The following is a 20314-nucleotide window of genomic DNA, read 5'->3' as shown; positions in this document are numbered from 1 at the left end:
AACCCATCCTAAATCGAGACGCTGGGCATGAGGTGCATTGTTTGGCCCATTTACCTGACCACGAACTTTATGAGCCTGAATGATGTCCCTTCCCAGGAGCAGAAGAATGTCTGCCGATGGGTCGAGAGGAGGAATCTGTGAAGCGATTGATCGCAAATGAGGGTGAGCTGCTGCTACCTCAGGGCTGGGAATTTCGTCTCTATTATCTGGAATCTGATCACATTCTGTTATTGTAGGCAGCATCATGGAGACCTTACCATCTACATCTTCTACAACAAAGCCATCAGCTTTACGACCTTGTGTCTCTGATAAACCTGCACATGTTCTCATGGTGTATGGGAATATGGTACCTTGCACATTAAACATGTCAAAAAACGCAGATCTGGCTAAGGATGAATTGCTCTGATCATCCAACATGGCATATACCCTCTTTTTCTTTTCTGGAGAAGTTCGGCGATATACATTAACTAAACAGATCTTTGAGCATGATTTTCCTTTTACGCCTTGCCCACATACTTCTGTGCAACTGGCTGTGTTCACAGGATTTGGGCCCTCAGACTCCCCGCCGTGACTCTGGGTTGGGGGATTAAAGTCTTGAGGTGTCCATGGAGGTGGACCGACATGCATGGCAGACACATGAGCATCGCTATCACATTCTGAGCATTGGATAATAGCTTTACAGTCTCGAGCCCTGTGATTTGTGGACGCACAACATTTAAAACAAATGGCGTGCTCTTTGAGAATGTTCTTTCTTTCGTCTAGTGTTTTCATTCTAAACCCCCTGCATTTGACGAGTGAATGTGGTTTTTGGTGGATAGGACATTGTTTGTCTGGATCGAGTGCTGTCAATTTAGCCGGACTGATCTCTATTTTATTCACCGCCAATGGAACTCTGTATTTGTCTCGTCTTACTGATGTCTTATCAACCCTTGGATTTATTACGTTTGAACATTGTAACATAAAGCTAGGGTCTGTTCTCATTTCAGCGTAGTCATTTACGAACCGCACAAAATACGAAAAAGGTGGATAGACTGCACCGTTTTCCCTTTTGTATTTGGTACCTTGTGTAACCCATGACTCCTGGAGTCCATATGGGAGTTTTTCAACTATCGGGTTTATGCCCCTTGGTGTGTCGAGAAAGCTAAGACCCGGCAAATAACTTTCACTTTTGGCATACGATAGCTCTAACAGAAGATCAGCAAGTTCCTGCAGTAAGTGAGTGTCTTTGTTGGAGATTCTTGGAAAAGTCTGCAACCGTTGGAAGAGTGAGGATTCAATTACCTCTGGAGAGCCATAAGTCTTGTCTAGCCGCTGCCACAGACGTTGGAGACCTGCCTGTGGATTACTCACGTGGACCGCCCTGATCCTCTGAGCGTGTTGAAGAGACTCCCCGCCGAGCCACTTGGTGAGAAGGTCGAGCTCTTCGCTGGGCTTGAGATTGAGGCCTTCCGTCGCGTTGCAGAACATGGACTTCCAGGACAGGTAGGACTCTGGCCGGTTGTCGAAAACCTTGAACCCCGATGTCAGCAGATCACGCCGTGCTAGATAGGCTGCTAAATTGGACAGTTCACTTTGTGGGGTTGCTGAAGGTGTAGGCTGGTGTGAGATGTCCGTTCTCGCACGATGAGATTGGAGATGCTCTTCGTCAGCGATGTCGATGTGACGCACATGTGGAAAAGCACCAGCTGATTTTGGGCTATTTTCTGGTTGTTGAGAGTCATTGTGCCTAACCAGGTGCTCAGTGTTTGGCGTTTGTGTGCCATCTGCTTGCACACGCTGGTCGTCAAAGTGAGCATGCACATACTCTTGTGCACGCCTGATGGAGGGGGGTGTCTTGGAAAATACCCCTTGCTCGCTGAGGTCGACTTTGGCGCGCTCCTCTTCTTCGAAAGTCGCCTCCCAAACTTTAGCTGCGGCGAGCGCTGCTTCTGCTTCACCTTCCGTCTTCAGAGCGTGTAGTGTTGCCTCGATGCGTGCCTTCTCGACCTCCATGTCGATTTGGCGTTTGGCGTACCGTGCTCTGGCGTAGGCAGCTTCGGCGTCTGCTCGTGCTTGTGCAGCAGCTTGACTCGTTCTGGACCGGCGTGAAGAATGAGAATGACTGGCCTCCGACCTGGTGACCACTTGGCTGATAGGTGGTGAAACTTCTTGCTGAGACATCTTGGGTGCTTGATGTGTTGAAAATCTTTTTACTCTTCTGCCCTCAGCCGAGCGTATGGCTACTCGACTTTGGCAGCGAGCTAAACCAACAAAGAAAAATGGAGGCCCAAACTCCTTCCTCTCATTTATTTCTTCGCGTGAACGTGTGCGCGTGTGTGTGTGTGTGTGGCTGGTAAAACTGAAACATACATAAATAACAACAAAATAACAGAATAGACACACCAAAATTACATCTAACCCATTGTTAAAACGTACAAACTTACAGATTTTGTTTTGTCAAGGGTTCCCAACGATGTATGGTGCAGAGGAGGTGTGCAACGTCTTAACACCTCAAGGCCTCTTTTCCAACTGAAATAAAAAGTTCTTTCTGCCTGCTGCTTACAGCAAGTCGCCACTAGGGGAAGCCGAGCGCAAACAGCAATACCAAAGAAAAACTTAAGATTCTGAGTTAGAATAGCGACATCCTGTGGACGGATGAACAATGTACAATCTTAGAAAGAAATTAAACCCAAAAAGTAGTCAACATAAGACCAGAGGACATAACAGCGTCTGTAATTCTGCTCTCGTGTGCTCTCACCTCCAGATAGGGTTTTGCTGTTTAAATTTTTTTTTTTCTTAAATGCACTCCAGTTTAAAATTTTTCTTCCCCCAGAAAAATTTGATTTTAAGCTTTCCAATGATGTGTCACACATGCATATCTGACAATTTTGAAAGTTGACCAAATTGGGGGTCTCAGAGCGGAACTTCAAGTCACCTGAGTATTTTCCTCCTTATGCATATACCCTTCATGATGTATTTATGTGCTTCTATACCTGGCGGAGCTGACAGAGGAAATGGTGGATGCTCCCAGAGTGATGCGATGTAGCCCGCTCTGCTCCAGCAGTGAAGCATTGTGATATGGATTCTGTGCCTGGAAAAGAAATTTAAAAAAAAAAAAAAAAAAAAAGTTTAAGATGACAATTAATGTTTATAACCAAACAAGGCCTCACCTTATTGAACAGAAATAACAGTATAAACTATGGTAATGTAGCGATAGCTACTTCTACTTGATGGGAAAGTTCGTAATATGTCTGCAGGGTCATTGAGATGGAATTGAGCTCCACAGGATGTGAATCTGCACTTTTATCAGGATGATATTTTACTTCTCTTTTGTATTTGAAAGGAATGTGATATTATGAGTGCCGATGTTTAAAATTTCCTTGTAGAGTGCTGCCATTTTAACCAAGTCAAATCCCTTCTCAGTTGTCAGTGGTCTAGTACTAATAGAACATTGACAGCAGAAGCAATTAAGTAGGACAAGATGAAACTTGACGTGACCTCAACTTTCTATACAGTACATTCTTCATTCATATTTAATAAGTCAGAGAGCTAGAAGATCATTTATAATGTAGAACATATACTGTCGGGTGGAGCAAAGGTTCTAACATGGTCGATCTTGCGCATCCAATAATAACTCACGAGGTGTACTTTGTAGTCATTTTGAATCTGACAGTGAGCGTTGCAACGGAAACAGGGGTTAAAAGGCTGGATGAACTTCATTGTGACTAACACACACTCACAAACAATGCGGAATGGTCTACATATTATTCTATTTGGGTCAGTACTGAACCCTGGAGGCAGAAGGCGAGCAAGAGGGCAGGGAAGATGGATGGGAAAATATATGGGGGTAAATTAGCATAGTAAAGTCAGTACAGTTCACAGCCTACACAGATTTCCTAATCGTATATAACCTGATTGGATGTGTCATTAGGCACAGCTGCTTGACCTAATGAAATCAAATACAATACAGTAAATGAGTTGTATTGAAAACCTTGGCTTCACAAAGAGGATGTACGATTTTCTTCATTATTCATACATTTGGTTTTCATTCAAAGTCGCGTTGAATTTTGATGGATTCTACCGTGAGGTGTTTGATATTTTGACCCACCTACGAAGATAAATGAGGCAACCAAAATGTTGGAATCCCCCTTTGTGAAGTGCACTTCCATACCAATACTAACTACAAACACAATATACTGTAAATGTCATTTAATTTTACGGGTTATGCTTAAATTTATAATAGAATATTATATTTTAATTTAAAGGTGGGTCAGATACATAAACAATTTTCTCCGCAAACCTTTGATAATACTGTCATCTACATTTGGTTGTGTATACATGTATGTGTGATAGATTTGAATAAAAGAACGAGTTCAAGTTGTCCATTTATTAATCACTCTTAACAGCTCCAAGTACCTGAATGGCAACAACTTCCATGCAGAATAAATAATAAAGGGCACAGGCTATCACAGGATGTTAAGATCACAATTGACAGATAACAAATCTCCACTATTTTTAAAAAAATAAAATTAAAGTATTTGGAAATTAATGTTAATATCTAATGTTGATGATTATTAAAATAGAACATTCTGTATGACAACTTATTTTACAAACAGTAGGAAAATGTTTCCTTTTCAACAACCTGAGAAGCAGCAAAATTTACTCACATGCAGTGTTGTTAATCTTACTTTAAAAAAGTAATTAATTACAGTTACAAATTACTTCTCCCAAAAAGTAATCGCGTTAGTAACTCAGTTACCTGAATGTGTTTGGAATTAGTTACTTGGCAAAGTAACTGGTGATAATTTTCATTTTTTTTTTTTTTTCTCAAAAAGCATCACACAATGTGAAGTTTAAAGGGTTTTTGGGACAATTGGCCCTAGCCCAATTCTTTACTCTAAACACAGGGGTATTGCTGATATTGCGATAACTAGATAGTAACCTTTGCCATGTGTGGAAGTCATTTAATGTTGTGAATCAACTGTTAAAGTTATTAAAATTGCTCCCGTTATTGCATTAGTTCCCTTCTGTCTACTTTCGACATGTGCAAGTTTTAAAACTGTTTCATCATTTAAAGATAGATTTAAGTCAAGTTTTTGCCGATTTAGGAGCATTTTAGATTTAAAAAAAAAAAAAAAAAAAAAAAAAAAAAAAAAAAAAAAACACAGGTTCGCCAGGAAGTTTCTATACAACAGAGCCTTTCTGAGAGGTCTACTGCTTTAAGATGGTGGCTGATTACGAACGCATCTAGTTCTTTATACATGTTGCTAATGCCACCGTGTCAGTCATTTGCTTCTATATCTATATTATGTGATATCTACCGTAGCATCATGTGGCCGTAGTTTGTAGGCTATCGGCTACAGTCAGGTATTATTGGAGCCACCGAGCATCGCGTTTGCAACGCCGTCACAACTCCCTCGCCTCCTCCCCACTCCTGCTCTGCTCTCTCGTCTCCGTGAGTCTGTCTCTCTCAGACTTTTCTCGCGTCATTCAACCAACATAGTAACGCACGCCTTTCCCGCCTCAGTAACGGTAACGGCGTTGCCAAGATGAGAAAAGTAATGAATTAGATTACTTACTACTACAAAAAATAATGCCGTTAGTAACGCTGTTATTAACAACACTGCCCGCATGTCATTCTGATCTTGATGGGGATGTGTTTTTATTTTTTTCCAATTTTGTCACAAGTGGAGCATTTCTCTTCCATACGCTAGCATGTTGCCTCAAGATTTCTTTGTAGCCCCTCTCCTTCTTCAGCACTTTCCAAACAAGTGGAATCCTGTTTAAGTTTCTTTTTTGAATTATGAAAGCATAGCATGTGATATTTGAAACTGCTTTCCCCACGTTTCTTTTAGCTTTTTCTCCTTTCTTTAAATTATTCTACTCATCCTTCACTGTTCCCGTTGACAGTTTCTGCCATGTTTCTTCTTGAGGTACTTCCTTGAAATCCTGCAACTAAGACTGGAGTGTAGAGTGATCTTAGGTCGCCTTCACTATGGACACTTTATTCTGCTTTGCCTCCTCCAGCTGCACATTTAATTCATCAAAGGCTTGAACATGTTTCTTTCTCGTGTCAGCAATCTGCTCTACGTCCATTCCGGCTTCATCTTCAAGGGCCCTTTTTAGGTGCTCCATTTCATTCTCACGCTTAGTCCTGAGTTCATGTTGTGCAGGAGTGGAGTCGAGCATGTCCTCCAGCTCAGTCTTGAGAGCGTCAGGTTTTCTCCAAGGTCCCAACTGCGTTTCTGAGCTTTGGCCCTGGACTGTTGCTCCATCTCTCATTCATTTTGGAGTTCCGCTATCTGAGCATTCATGTACTTGATCTATTTCTAAGCCATATTCTTTTGGCTGATTCCTCTTCAATTCTGGCTAGAGACGCCTGGAATTCTTCTTCCTTTTTCGCTAATTGAGCCCAGAGCTCAGCGATCTGGGCCTTGTGTTTTGTCTTTAGCTACTGCAGGCTCTTAGATTTTCATATATTTATACAGTAGTGTCTTGATGATGTAACCTCAAGAGCTAATCATTGTTTCAACACTGTGTCTGTATCTTTCTCTAAATTTAGCACAGCCCTGGCTTTCTTTAGGGAAGCTTTATTCAATAGTAAGGAACATCTGATTGAACCACTTCACTTTCACTGACACATTTGTTGATCCTACCGTTGCAGGACTCAACCTTTTTACGGAGTTCATAATCTTACATTACAAATTTTGAAATGCTTGATGCTTTCTAGTTATCGGGCCACTTTTCTACACAGACAATCTGTGAGGATGTGATGTCGATTATAGCCAACCTTAAAGTTTCCACAGTAAAAATTCCATTGTCTGATTCCTTTGAAAAAAGTGCCATATTACCTTATCTGTTTGTTCACTGTACTGATTTTCACGTTCTTTATGTGACTGTATTTTCCAATTAGTTTTTCACATGAACTTCAGAAATATCCAAATGTTTAAATGCCAAAACTGCGCCTGGCAGAATCATACGAAACCTATGGATCTTGTGGTATTTTTGTCCAAAGTCATCATTATATTCCCTCCATAGTGATGTATATTTCCTTGTTATTCAGTTAAACTCATAGAACACTTTTAAATATGGTCATGGTCTTCGTGCAGATCATCTGCCCTTATTTCCAGAGCAATAATCTTTCTCTGCCTTTTTAACAACTAGCCCTTCTTTCTCTTAGTTCATATTTTCTTATTACATTTCCATGTAATTTCTCCAGTATTCATAAAACTTCCCTTTATTGAAGCCTGGGGGTAATCTGTAATTGTTTGCGGCTGCCATGCTCTGCTATCATTGATACATTCAATAATAGTACATCTTAATGCTTTGTCCTTTTATGAACAGCTATCAACAGTTTCCATCGACTGCATGGCAGGAACTGGCATAATTACAACATGCACACTCCCACTTATGTTAGGGTGACCATATTAGGTTTTAATTTGTGACAGTGTCCTAAATTTTAACAAGCCTAATAATCCCTACATTTGTAGCAATCTGTGTAAAATTCAGGTGAAGATACAGGAACTGCAGTTATACCTATAGCATAAATAAATGCACTCGAATCAGTTGGGCGTCCCATCCAAGATGGCGGCTGTCTGGTACGTTGGTTTCATTAGGCAGCCCTATTAAACAAGGTATGTCTCTATGTGTGGTTGCCATTGCCCTTGCCCTAGAACTAAAGAGCGTGCTGTTTTGATGAACTTGACGGCTGTAAATAGAATGGTTTAAAGATCAATCTTTTTTTTTTTTTTCAATATAACAATGGATGAATTATATTTTTTGTGTGAGAAAGGTAAGGTAGAGCGTGAGAATGGCCTGAAGTGTGTGAGAGTTGAGAACTTTAAAATACACTCACTGAAGGAAAACGTGGCATAATCTTCAATTATTAATCCCACCATACGGGATATAAAAGGTTGACGTGTCCTTGGAAATGTTTGACCAGCCTAACACACGTTGCTACAATGAAATGCTAGCAAACTTAACCCATTGTGTGTCTAAGGCTAGCTTCATACTGCAGGTCTTAATCCACAATTATGATTTTTTTTTTGGTCATATCTGTTATTTTGGCGTGCCCGTTCAGACTGCCTTTGTCCATTGATCCCATTCAATTATACACATGCGCACGAATTCGCAGTCCGACATGCGCTGAGCAAACTGACCCACATACGCAGAAGCATAAAAACAAATAACTACGCACCGTGCGTGCAGGTCGCACACACATACGGCTTATGTGTGTGCGTCACTTTGTCCCGACTCCACATCTAAGCAATACTGAAATATTGCTCATTTGGCGCACAGTAAGAAACCAAGCATTATCAGGCTTATCCATTTCTTCATTGTATTTTTTATGACTGTGGTCAAGCCCGTCTCCTGCGTAGTAAAAGCCGAGTTCAAACTAGGCGCTAACGCTAATGAACAGCTACATAGCTTGCCTCTTACGTGCTCTCACTCTTTGCTGACATAATTGCTGCATGAATTCCGATTTGGGAGACTTGACATTTCAGACCACCGCCACATTCTGGAAAAATGTGGTCCAGATCGGATTTAAACCACATATGAAAGTGACCTAGATCAGATTTGAAATGGTCCACATCTATGCGACTTGTCCCGTTCAGACTTTCAAATTGATGCCTCACTCAAGTCGGAAAAACACAAAAAAGTCGGATTCGTGCGTTAAGACCTACAGTATGAACCTAGCCTAACTCACAGAATTCTGTGTTGGTCTTGGCGGCTCCTCTCCAGGAATCTTTTTACCCAAACAGGCAACTCTCCAAGCCTCCTTCACCTCAGAGTTGAACACAGTGAAGACCAGGGAGACTGACAGACCCTACAAGACAGAACCAGTCTTAGCAACTGTCAGGTATGTCACATGAGAGCCTAGTGTGTTGAAGATGAAGAAAATGCAAACCTGGACGAGGCACAGGACGTCAAATATATAGTAGAATGCCAGAATGCTGTTATTCACGGCCATCAAACCGCACAGCCAAGTGGAGGTGGCCACCATCAACAGCAGGAAGGCATTGCGGATGGTTGCACTGCAAAGGAAAATGGGTTTGGGTAAGAAAAAGGGATACACTGCGGTGGAGGAATACAACAAACGTATTTTAGTGTCTGGGCGGTCTTCTTCGAAATGTATGTTCTGATGATTCCGCCAGACATTTAAGTTTGTAATTAAAAAATGAAAAGTCCCCTCCATATTTAAGGTGTGGTACTCACATGACTGGAAGCTTCTTGGTCTCCTTCTGAGAGGTGTTACAAGACATCTTGGCTACAATCATGAAAATTCCTCCATTCATCTGAACAGACAGCAAATCACATGTAGTCATAGCCAGAAAAAGAAGACATTACATTCTTTACAATGTTTGAGTGATAGTTTCTGGGGGAAAAATATGCAAAATGGATGAATGAAAATTGGAACGTTACCAGTATGACGATGCCGATTGGACCGGCAAAGCTCCAGATGAGCTTGTCGTAGATGGAGATCCAACAGAAGTCTGGGTTTCCATAACCCTCTGGATCTAGGCCTACAGCCAGACCTTTAACAAAGAAACACACAGGTAGCCACGGTCATGTATCTTTTGGTTTATAACAGATTCAATATAAGATACAATACTAGAGCCATATGAAATGTTTTACATTTATCGTAGTGAGGTAAACGGTAAAGGGGACCTCACTAGGGGAAAAAAAGTAAGTAGTGTTGCCATCATTTTCTCATGAGTGGGGCACACAATTTCACATTTCATTAAGTTTCGCATGCATAATTCATTAAATAAAGGTAATTAAATTAGTCCTGAAGAGGATGAGTGCTGGTGGACTAATGAACACAAGTGGCATTAAAACCAGCATATGTTGATTTTCTGAGAACAGTCAGATGTGAACTGAATTTTGCACAACTCAAAACAATGGTTATGTAGAAATGTGGAGATATTTAGATCCATACCTTGATGATAGAAAATTGCACCCCAAAAAAGTTGACATTTTTGTTTCAATTTATTTGGTCCACATCTGTATTTTTTCCCTTAAAATTGTTCCTGTTTTTCATTGAGAAATTGATCATTTTTTAAATGGGTGTACTCATTTGTATTTGAACCTGCATTTCTGTGTCACTGGCGGGAATGAATGGAAACTACGAATTATGGTATTGCAAACAGGGTGTGTCAAGGGAAAAAAAAATCTTCCGTATGAGCCAGTGTTCATTTCATGTTTCACCATAGTACCGCTGAGCTGAAAATATTCCTGAAACACTTTTTTCCAAATAGTACACCTTATCAGCACAGGCAGCTGCTGTAGGGAGTGGAGAATATTGGCAATGCGATGGCACTGATATCTGAATGTTGTAAGCTCACAATTTAAATGCCTGCATGTGGGTACAGTGGTTACTGCAAAATGAGCAATGCCTCATATCACCAGAACATATAGCAAAACTGTTTTCTTACGTAAAACTTTTGTTTTCCCTGAATCAAATTCCTAAAGTGCCCATTTCTATTCATATTAGAATGAAATGACCAGTTATTTTACCAGTAATAATGGCAGGCACGCCCCAGCCGATGGCGTAGTAGAACCTCATGGCACCGAAGTTGATGTTGCGTTGCTCAGTCTGCATGCGGTAGATGTGAAGGCCCTCCACAAACATCCAGGCAAAGGTGGACATGAAGAAATAATGCAACAGAATGGCCACCACCGTGCACAGGAACTACAAGAGAACGGTGAGAGGAGGAGGCGAGTGACTCAGATGCAAGGCGAGGCAGATGGCTCAAAGTTGAGAAGGCAAAGAGGAAGCAGATAAGAGGAAAGAGATAGATGAAAAGACGTATGCATAATGTTCCCAATAGATTGAGTGCCGGGCACATCCTGGAAAGTGACCAGCAACACTTAACTAGAAAAAAAAAGTATGATTAAGGTGACAGGCATCATTTTAATGCCAGTATCACTAACCACAGATTGTTAAGCTTACTGATTTTCCAATGCATACGAGACCGGCAGAAATTGAATTAATTTATACAAAAGTGCTGTTACGGTATGATATTATATACTGTAATGATACAAGTACTTAAGGGATATCTCATAGTTTTTAATGGTCCAGATTTCTTCTTTGAGAGCAATTTCCTTATTGTGGTGTATTCTTCCATCATTATCAATTTGCAACATTTTTTTTTTCTTTTTTGTAGAACTACATTTGTAAAATTAACTTTTTTACTGCCTGTTGAATAAAAAGGAGATGAGCCGGTATTTAATCTAATGTTGGAATTATTCCTAAAATATTTGGCTCAGGCTCATTATATGGATAAACCACTGTTAACACTAAAGAAGCTAGTATTTTTTAATCTGAACAGAAGTGACTAATCTCAAAATGTTTTTTGTTTATTCACCTAGAAGGGATGCTATTCACAGGGATGGCTTCATAGCAAAGAGAAGCATCAAATTAAAAAGCATATATTTGATCCAAGTAAAGCATAACACCATATTTGTCCACCATAAAATTTAAATAGAATGTGATATTCAATATTATTTTTATGTAATCGAAAACACTGTTATGTAATTACCATCAACATAAATATTTCCCACCTGGAATGCATATGTTTAAAGTGGTGCACCCAGATTTAATATATACACATACACACCCACACACAAAAGTAGGCCTACACTTAACAGTAGGAATAAGAGAAATAGCAAAATGAAAATCAGCACATACATGCTCTGCTAAGCACGATGGACAATGTACATTAATTGAGACAGCACATATAGTAGCTCAGCTGGAGGTAACAAGTCCCAATGTACACCCAACTGTGTGAGGATGCACTTTAATTAATGAGATTTCATGCTGACTGAGCACATATGTGGACGATATAGCTCAGCACATACAGATACACACACAAACACACAAAGTACGTAGTTTAAATAATATAAGAGAATGGACGTAGCCACGAGGAAGGCTGGAAGGACAGTCCGCTACTAATTGTATTGGATTTTAAAAAAGGAGGAATTCGACATCAAACAACAATTCAACATCAAACAACAAAAACAAACAAATGTTCCAGAGCCACAGGTTTGAGGCCTGCTTTGATATCACAATGTTTTTTTGCAAGGGTACAAATTGGGGAAAAAACAAGCATCAATTATCATGCTAGTACTTGTTTATCATACTAAATGTATGTTTTTGAGGACTGATTTGGCCACTTGTTATTGCACATTATTTGACAGACACATGCCTTCCCAGAGTGTTTTCTCTTAGCCACCTTTACAGTTTGGTTTGGGAACAAACCATCTGGCAAGTCAATTTAGGATTGATGCCAACATTTATAAAAGACACAGACTGAAATATCTGTACATATTTCAAATTTACTGACAGTAAGCATCAGTTACAGTGGGACTACATGTTACAGGAACACACACAAACTCATGCTGGCTTACCTGTTGTTCAGTCTGATTCACACCCAACAGAAATACAAGCGCAGACAAAAACATGGCTGCCGCTGTGTTGGAATGGATGCTCCTGGTGTTGGACTTGAGGCCTCGGAGGCAAGACAGGACCAGGACAGTAAGGAGCAGAGCCAGCATGGATAGCACCAGTGAGGAATATGTGATCAGGGCGAGGGTCTCCAGATCACCCTCCAACTGCTGCTTGTGAAAGGAGTGAAAAAGGTCAAATTGGTTCTGACAGTAGCTTTCACTGAAATGTTAGATTTCAGAACATCTCAAATCTAAACATTTTGGTCACAAAAAATAGACATAGAAAGGTAACACAGCTCTCTTGGCATCATTTCACGTACTAATATAATAATTATTATTATTTAGAAACAAGTAAATGAAATAAAGGGTACAAAGTTAGTTATTGGGTGGGAAAGGTGGCAAATTACAGAGTTAAGCATTTGGCACGAAGACACTCATACAAATTAGAAATTACCCAGCTAACATCTAAGAATTAGATGTTAGAACTACTGATACTGGTACACACGAACAACAAAAATATTCTAAATAAGATCTTGATTGGTAAACTGGATACAAAAACCCCTATCAATGACCATGCAAATTTTAAGCTGCATTCTCTTTATATTTGCTTCAGTTTATAAATGTTCACAAGGATGAGATGTCAGACAGCCATTTTAGTGATGCTTCTACACTTATTGCCTTCTCAGTACCAGTAACTGATTGAGGCAAACAGTTGTCTACGTATCACAAACCTCTCTTTGCGAACTGTCCATCAGCACTCCGAAGGTGCCCAGCCTTTGACACTGACAGCGGACATGTGAGGTGTTCCTGTAAACCACTATACAGTCCCTCACTGTCCAACAGCCACCAATCTCACATCTGTTGGCCCACATAAAGAGATACATCATTATATGAATCATATTTGTACCCTGATCAATACTGAAGTTAAATTTGACATGATTAATCTTGATCTTTATAGCTTGTCTAGGCAACATGGATAAATAGTATTGAAATGAAGTATAGAATCCTTTCTTAATATCCATATTAGAAACCAACTGTAGCTCCTTTCCCTGTTACACAGAGGTGGTATGTATGGCCTACGGGCCATGTACCCCAACACACACGGATACAGAAAAAAGTAACAAAGTAGCTTTTACTTTGAGTACATTTTCAACATAGGCAGAGTTTGACTTATGGGGCAGGGGGGCACAACATGTTGATGACCCCAAAATGAAGCGTCAGCAATAAAATTAACTTACAAGAATATTTATAATAATAAGTTGACGATTAGCATTTTTTGTTTCCCATCATTCTTGAGGGGGATTCTAAATCAGGGTGCTTAGGCAATACTTTTCGCCAAGATCGTCATCCATTGAATTCGGTACGCCCGCCGGTGTCGTGCCAATGTAGTTACCCCCGTCAAAAACTTTATCCCCTGGGCGGAGCCATATGGAGGTAGATTTGTGTCTTTATTGTTCAATCAAATAAAAAGTTGCTTCATTAAAAAAAAAAAAGTTTCTTCAATTAAAATATATATTTTCAACCAAAAAAGTCACTTCCATCAGAAATGCATGTGAAATCTATTTTTCTATGATTAATTTTTATTTTTATTATTTATTTATTTATTTTTTTATTAAAGCAACTTTTTGATTGAAGTAATGTTGTTTTGTGTTTGGGTCACATTTTGGCTAGGAGATTTTTCTGTATTATTCAATCAAAAAATAAGTTGTTTAAAAAAATATAGATTTTCAAAAAGAAAAATCACTTCGATAAAAAAAAGGAAATTTTCAATCATAGAAAAAAAGTTTTTGAATGCGAAAAAATATTTGAGATTGAAAAATTTGCATTTGAATACTTAATTTTTAATTGAAAAAGTTTTCTTTTAATAAAGCAATCCTTTTTGTGTTTGGGCCATATTATGATTAGGACATTTGTGTCTAACTCGTTCAATCCCCCAAAAAGTGTCTTCAATATTAAAAAAAATTAAATCAAAGAAAAAAAATCCTTTTTAAAAATATTTTTTCTGTAATACATATATATATATATATATATATAGATAGATAGATAGATATATATAGATATATACATTAGGGGTGTCAAACGATTAAAATTTTTATCGAGTTAATTACAGCTTAAAAATTAATTAATCATAATTAATCACAATTAATCGCAATTCAAACCATCTCATTTTCTCTAATTTATTGTTGAAATGGAAAGATAAGACACAAGATGGATATATCCATTCAACATACGGTACATAAGTACTGTATTTCTTTATTATAACAATAAATCAACAGGATGGCATTACCATTATTAACATTCTGTTAAAGCGATCCATGGATAGAAAGACTTGTAGTTCTTACAAGATAAATGTTAGTACAAGTTATAGAAATTTTATATCAAAACTCCTCTTCATGTTTTCGTTTTAATAAAATTTGTAAAATTTTCAATCAAAAAATAAACTAGTAGCCCGCCATTGTTGATGTCAATAATTACTCACACAATGCTCATGGGTGCTGAAGCCTATAAAATCAGTCGCACCCAAGCGCCAGCAGAGGGCGCCAAAACACAAGTACACATTTCATTGTGCTGTCATTTTAATCTGTTTGAGCCGGGCATTTGTGCGTTAACTGCGTCAAATATTTTAACGGGATTAATTTAAAAAATTACCGCCTGTTAACGCGATCATTTTGACAGCCCTAATATATACAGTATATATATATATATATATATATATATTTTTTTTTTTTTTAATTACTGTATATGCAAAGCAAATGACTGACTATGACTATAACTAATTTCAGTTTTTATATATATATATATATATATATGTTTTAATTACTGTATATGCAAAGCAAATGACTGACTATGACTACAACTAATTTCGACCCATTATAAAAATATGTTTTTTGTTCATTTCATTCATTTTTGTTGCAGTTTTATTGCTTTACAACTTATATATATATATAGGAAAGCCAATTACATGCAACGACACTTTTCGGCCACCAGGGGGGGCTGGCCCCCCTTTAAAATCCGCTTATGATTTTCAATTAGCTAGTTTTTACTCTGAGTAGATTTTTACACTCGCACTTGTCTTGATGGATGGCATAGAAAAATAACGCCCTATCATTTCCCTGAATTACACAAAACACATTCTGTATTTGTTTACTCACTGGCTGCTGTGGTTCCATTGTACACACAGTGGCTTGCTACGATTGGCTGTTTCCAGTAGCTTAAACTCAAGTAGAATGGGCTGGTCCAAATGTCCACCAACAAAGGTTTGATTGTTGTAGACAGAAATGGTAACCACTGGAGAGTTCATGACCGGGTGCCTGGGAAGTCTGAAAACGGGGAAGAGAGTGTGTGCTACTAGCTTCCCGCAATAAGCACGTTTTATTTAATTTTAGCATATATAGAAGCTAAATCTAATTGTCTGATAACAACCCACCCTGGTTACAATCCCATGGAAAGGCCTGAACAACCAAAGTTTTTTTCTGAAATACATCAACCTAATCTCTTTCTGTAATGATACATGCTCTGCTGCCCGTAGTCCCTTCTTGAGGTTCAGACCATTCATACTGTTTAAATACTATGAGCGTGAAACTCACTGTTGATGTCTAGACTATGATTATCATTACATTCAACGATTGGGATCCCAAGACCTTGTGGGGTAATGAAGTTTACTCAGTGAGCATTTGAGACAGAGAGCAGGCTGGTTCATTAGACAGAACCTAAGAGAACATAAAACATTTCTAGAGAAACTTGTCAATTCTCACCTCACTCCTCTTCTGTCCGTGTGATATTTGGGAGGGAGAGCTCCTCCCAAACTGCGGTAAATGAGCAAAATGACAATGGTGATAGGGGTTTCAGGTGCTGCAATTGCTCGCCGGGCCGCAGTGTGCTCTCCTGTCTGGTTGGCCGAGAAACTGACTGGTTCTTGAACAATGCTAGGAAGAAGTATGTCTGAGAGAGCACCCTGCATTAGTACTTTCTCTTCATCAGTAACTCACATTTTTATACTGTAATATCTGTGTATTTATTCTCACGTTCTTTCTCTGTGCGGTCCTTTTCCTTCCAGTTGTGTTGCTGTTGTCGTTGTGGCACAAGGGCGGCAGGGGGTAATATCACATGGGTGTAGGGATCCCAAACTGCCTGACTACGAAACAGCGTGGTATGGTAACGCGGGAAACGTCGCCGTACGTGAGTATGGTTCTCCACTCGATCTAGATTCATGACTTAAATGCAAAGACAACAAAGACCCCAACAGTTACAAGCCAGTCAGACTACAGGGAAGATGGCCCACAGTGAACCCTTTCACATTTGTGATAAAGACTATGAGAGTAATTAGTGTCAAAAATTTAGACAGCTTAAAAAAATACAGTCCATGATTTCACTGTGCATAAATTTTAAAAGATTTACTTTGGTTGGAAACATTTTTTCCATGTGAAAAATGTAAAACTGGACAGCTTACTGGGAAGTGATTCACTTGTCTTCGTTGTAGTTTTGCGGTTGAGTCTTTAAATCTTTTCCTGCATGGTTTCCATGTATCAGGGCTGATTAATGAATTGAGTACTTATTATGCCTGTAGAATCCGGGTTAGCTAGACGAGGACATGCGAGCACAGTCTTCAGCCTGTTAGTAAGCTGGGGCACACTCTTTCTTGTTGTACTACAAACCATCAGTTGCTTCAGACACGGACAAACAATCTGGGGGAAAGGTGGTGTCCATGTACAGATTTCACAGCATAGATCTATGATCTCCCAAGCCAACTTTACATTATCTGCTCATGCCCCTATAATTTTATGCTTTCTTACAGGCTACACTTGTATGGTGTTCGGGTCTGTGGGACCTTTCTTCAGTATTAGAAAAATAGAGCCAAACACCTTACAAGGGTTAATTAAGTCTTTTTCAAAAAGGATGAAAATGTAGGAAAATAGGTCAAGTAAAAGACAGACAGAAATAAAAAAATGAGAGATTATTTCATTCTTATCCCAAAAGTTTAAATCGATGTGTTCATAGCTTTGCACTAATTGTTTATATTAGGGTGACCATATTTTGATTTCTAAAAAAGAGGACACTCAGCCCGGCCTCAAGATACTTGAATTTTACTCGAAGTTCACCCAAAGATGCTTATATCACTTTAATATATTTAAAGTGTGCCCCCTCACTCTGGATGGAAAAATGCAGTTTGAAAAAAATAATGACTTAAAAAAAAAAATATATATATATATATATATATATATATATGTATTGCAGACCCATAGAAATGTAGTCTAGTCAATACACATACACACAGTAGACTATGTGCCAACAAAACATTTTTATAAATTACTATCACGACAATTGTCCTTGACAAATTGTTATTCCCATTCAATTGATGTTCTCATTCAATGTTCTAGATTGCACACAAACAAAAACCGAAATAAACTGACAAACTATTCAATCAGCATGTTTCCAAACGTAGCAGTTCAAAACTACGTTTCCCATAATGCCTAGCACTGTTTAGCTTACTGATAGCTAGCTGAGGCAAAAATCAAACTTTGCTATGAAAGTTTACAATCCTCGGCAGCGCGCCGATGCGACACCAAATGGGATTTTACAGTCAAAGCTCCGACAGAAGTCAACAGTTGCCATTATATACGTATTTATCATTAAAAAAAAAAAAACAGGCATTGTGGCCAAATCGTCAACCCAGTAGATGGCGGGCAAAAGAGGACGTTTGGTCACCCTAGTTTATATGAATCGTCAATGCTGCAAGTGCTATGCTTTGGCTCGTTGTGAATGTAATATACTGTATTTTCCATTTAGAGCAAAGTACACTTTCCTATGAGTTGTTGAGTCAAAAAGTGCAATAATTTCATACTTAAGCTTCCATCAATTTGTCTGACAAGTATAGTGAAAGTGTGCATTTGGCTGCTTTAAGTCTATTTGCAAACCAATGCTAAAAGGGCCTCAGGTGTTGCACATGATATGGAAGCACCCGATCCTGGTTCCTGGATATGAATGTGTGCACGCATGTGTTTGTGCGTGTTTGTTAAAGTGTGACATCTACCTCTGCCAGCTCTCATAATTTGTTTCTTGCTGTAAAATCATTCATTCTAACCCATTTCAGAGAAGATCCTCTGTAAAGATTTAAATCCCAGTGAGGTTGTACTAAATATTAGCGTGTTTGACTGATGGTTAGCTGACCAATGTCTGTATGTTTGTGACCTACAACTCACCAATATTGGGAGCCACCAGTGCTACAGGGTTGAGGTAGGTGAGCTTCATATTCTGGGCCAGATTCTGCGTGTACTGCCCCAGCAACTCGGACAATTCAGCCGGACCACTGGGAACATGGTTCTGACCCTGGGCAAGGGCACGCCAAAGCCCCTCCGTTCCAGGACCCAGCAGCACACTACAGCCACGTAGGATGTTCTGGTAGAAATTGAAAAAGTATATTTCGGTTTGTTTCTTTATAGACAGTCATATCATATAATCATCTAAGCTAGAGGTCCCCAAATTATTCCACATCGTGCCTGATCTTGGCAATCATTCTTTTCAGATAGGAGACTTTGACCCCTTATTTTTACATCATTTTAGTTATCTCACTTGAAGTCTCAGAAATAGTACAAAAAAATGAACATGTAAATAATCGCAGAGTGCAAGAAAAATAGTGTTTGAAAGAGCATTATGAGAGAGCATTATTTCTTATTGCCATTCTATTTGTAGATCATACATGATCAGAGAGCATGGGGGCTGTGGGGGAAGAGTCATGTTACTGCTCTAGATCTAATAAAGTATTGGAGCATTGATCCTCAAGGGAGAAGACAGTAACAGAGCACAGAGTGTAGTGGAGGAGGAAAGCAATGAACTGGAAAAGAAAGAAAAAGCTTGGCTGAATAAATTTGCAAAAGCAGGGACTAGTAGTAAACGGTGTAATGAAATGGAAAACTAACAGTGTGTAAACAGATGAGAAAAAAATCTCTGGACACAAAAAAATCCATTTTCTGGGAGTCATTTGGATAAAAGGGTAATAAAACAATTCCCCACATAATCCAGAATTTATCATGTATTATTAATGATTTAGACAAAAATTAGGCCCAAGTGAATTACAGTACTTTTTTTTTAATGCATTGACAAAATGTGAATACTGCATGGTCAAGTTTTGAGATGAAGCCCAGTGATTAAAGAAATAAATATTAACTTAACTATACAGACTATTGAAGAGTCACATTTCTAAATAATTGTTTATAGCACGTATTATCTCAGATGAAGGTCTGACAGGGTGGCAGTTCATTTCACTCACTGTCGTATTTCTTTCAAGAGCTTACCGAGTTGCCATGACAACTGTAAACGTCTATTGATCACACAAGGCATTGAAACCCACATGGAGTATTTTGCCCAAACCCCCCCCAAATGCCAACACCGACAATGAAATCTTTCATCATTACATTGGTATGCTTCTTTCTTAGTTTAATTTCATTTGCCAGAGTTACACAATATCAAGTATGTCCCACAAGTGTCTATTAAAGCATATTAACAGCTTTTATTTTTTAAATAAAAGAAAAAAAAATCATGTTTCTAAAATGTGGTCTTGCTGGTTGTAGAGCCTTTAAAAGGCCAGCATCAACATAAAATTATGTAATTAAAAGAGAATAACAATAATAATATTTTACTTCCCCAAGCATGTCAGTTTCTATAGCAACCCATCCTGAGAGATCTAACAATGATTGAACCCCTTTTAACAGCACAAGGTGTAGTCACAGTTGCAAGTGGAAGAGGACAACTAAAAAATCTGCCTTGGCAAAATCTTCCAAGGAGCAAATAAAAAACTTCAACATAAAATTATTTCGGCCCTGCATGACTCGCATCAAGTTCTATCCAACACACACATTCAGAAAAATTGAAGGAAGCTAAATAATCA

At 38.8% G+C, this 20314-nt stretch overlaps 1 protein-coding gene across 3 annotated transcripts in view; it reads right to left on the bottom strand.

The window, feature by feature from the left end:
- celsr3 (cadherin, EGF LAG seven-pass G-type receptor 3) overlaps positions 1 to 20314 on the bottom strand; it is a 116969-nt gene that overhangs the window by 13118 nt on the left and 83537 nt on the right. For all 3 annotated transcript variants that reach the window (XM_057829949.1, XM_057829951.1, XM_057829950.1), the window contains 12 exons: positions 18630 to 18825; positions 16455 to 16643; positions 16185 to 16371; positions 15582 to 15749; positions 13161 to 13287; positions 12391 to 12597; positions 10498 to 10672; positions 9403 to 9515; positions 9196 to 9275; positions 8888 to 9014; positions 8687 to 8806; positions 2973 to 3070 (listed from right to left, as the gene is read on the bottom strand). In XM_057829949.1, the coding sequence (XP_057685932.1) occupies positions 2973 to 3070; positions 8687 to 8806; positions 8888 to 9014; positions 9196 to 9275; positions 9403 to 9515; positions 10498 to 10672; positions 12391 to 12597; positions 13161 to 13287; positions 15582 to 15749; positions 16185 to 16371; positions 16455 to 16643; positions 18630 to 18825 (1787 nt within the window). The remainder of the gene's footprint in view (positions 1 to 2972; positions 3071 to 8686; positions 8807 to 8887; positions 9015 to 9195; positions 9276 to 9402; positions 9516 to 10497; positions 10673 to 12390; positions 12598 to 13160; positions 13288 to 15581; positions 15750 to 16184; positions 16372 to 16454; positions 16644 to 18629; positions 18826 to 20314) is intronic.

This window comes from Corythoichthys intestinalis, chromosome 2 (genome assembly GCF_030265065.1).
Source record: "Corythoichthys intestinalis isolate RoL2023-P3 chromosome 2, ASM3026506v1, whole genome shotgun sequence".
Taxonomy (NCBI): Eukaryota; Metazoa; Chordata; class Actinopteri; order Syngnathiformes; family Syngnathidae; genus Corythoichthys; species Corythoichthys intestinalis.
Note: the sequence above shows the minus strand (reverse complement) of the source record. Positions and strands in the feature narration are given on the sequence as shown.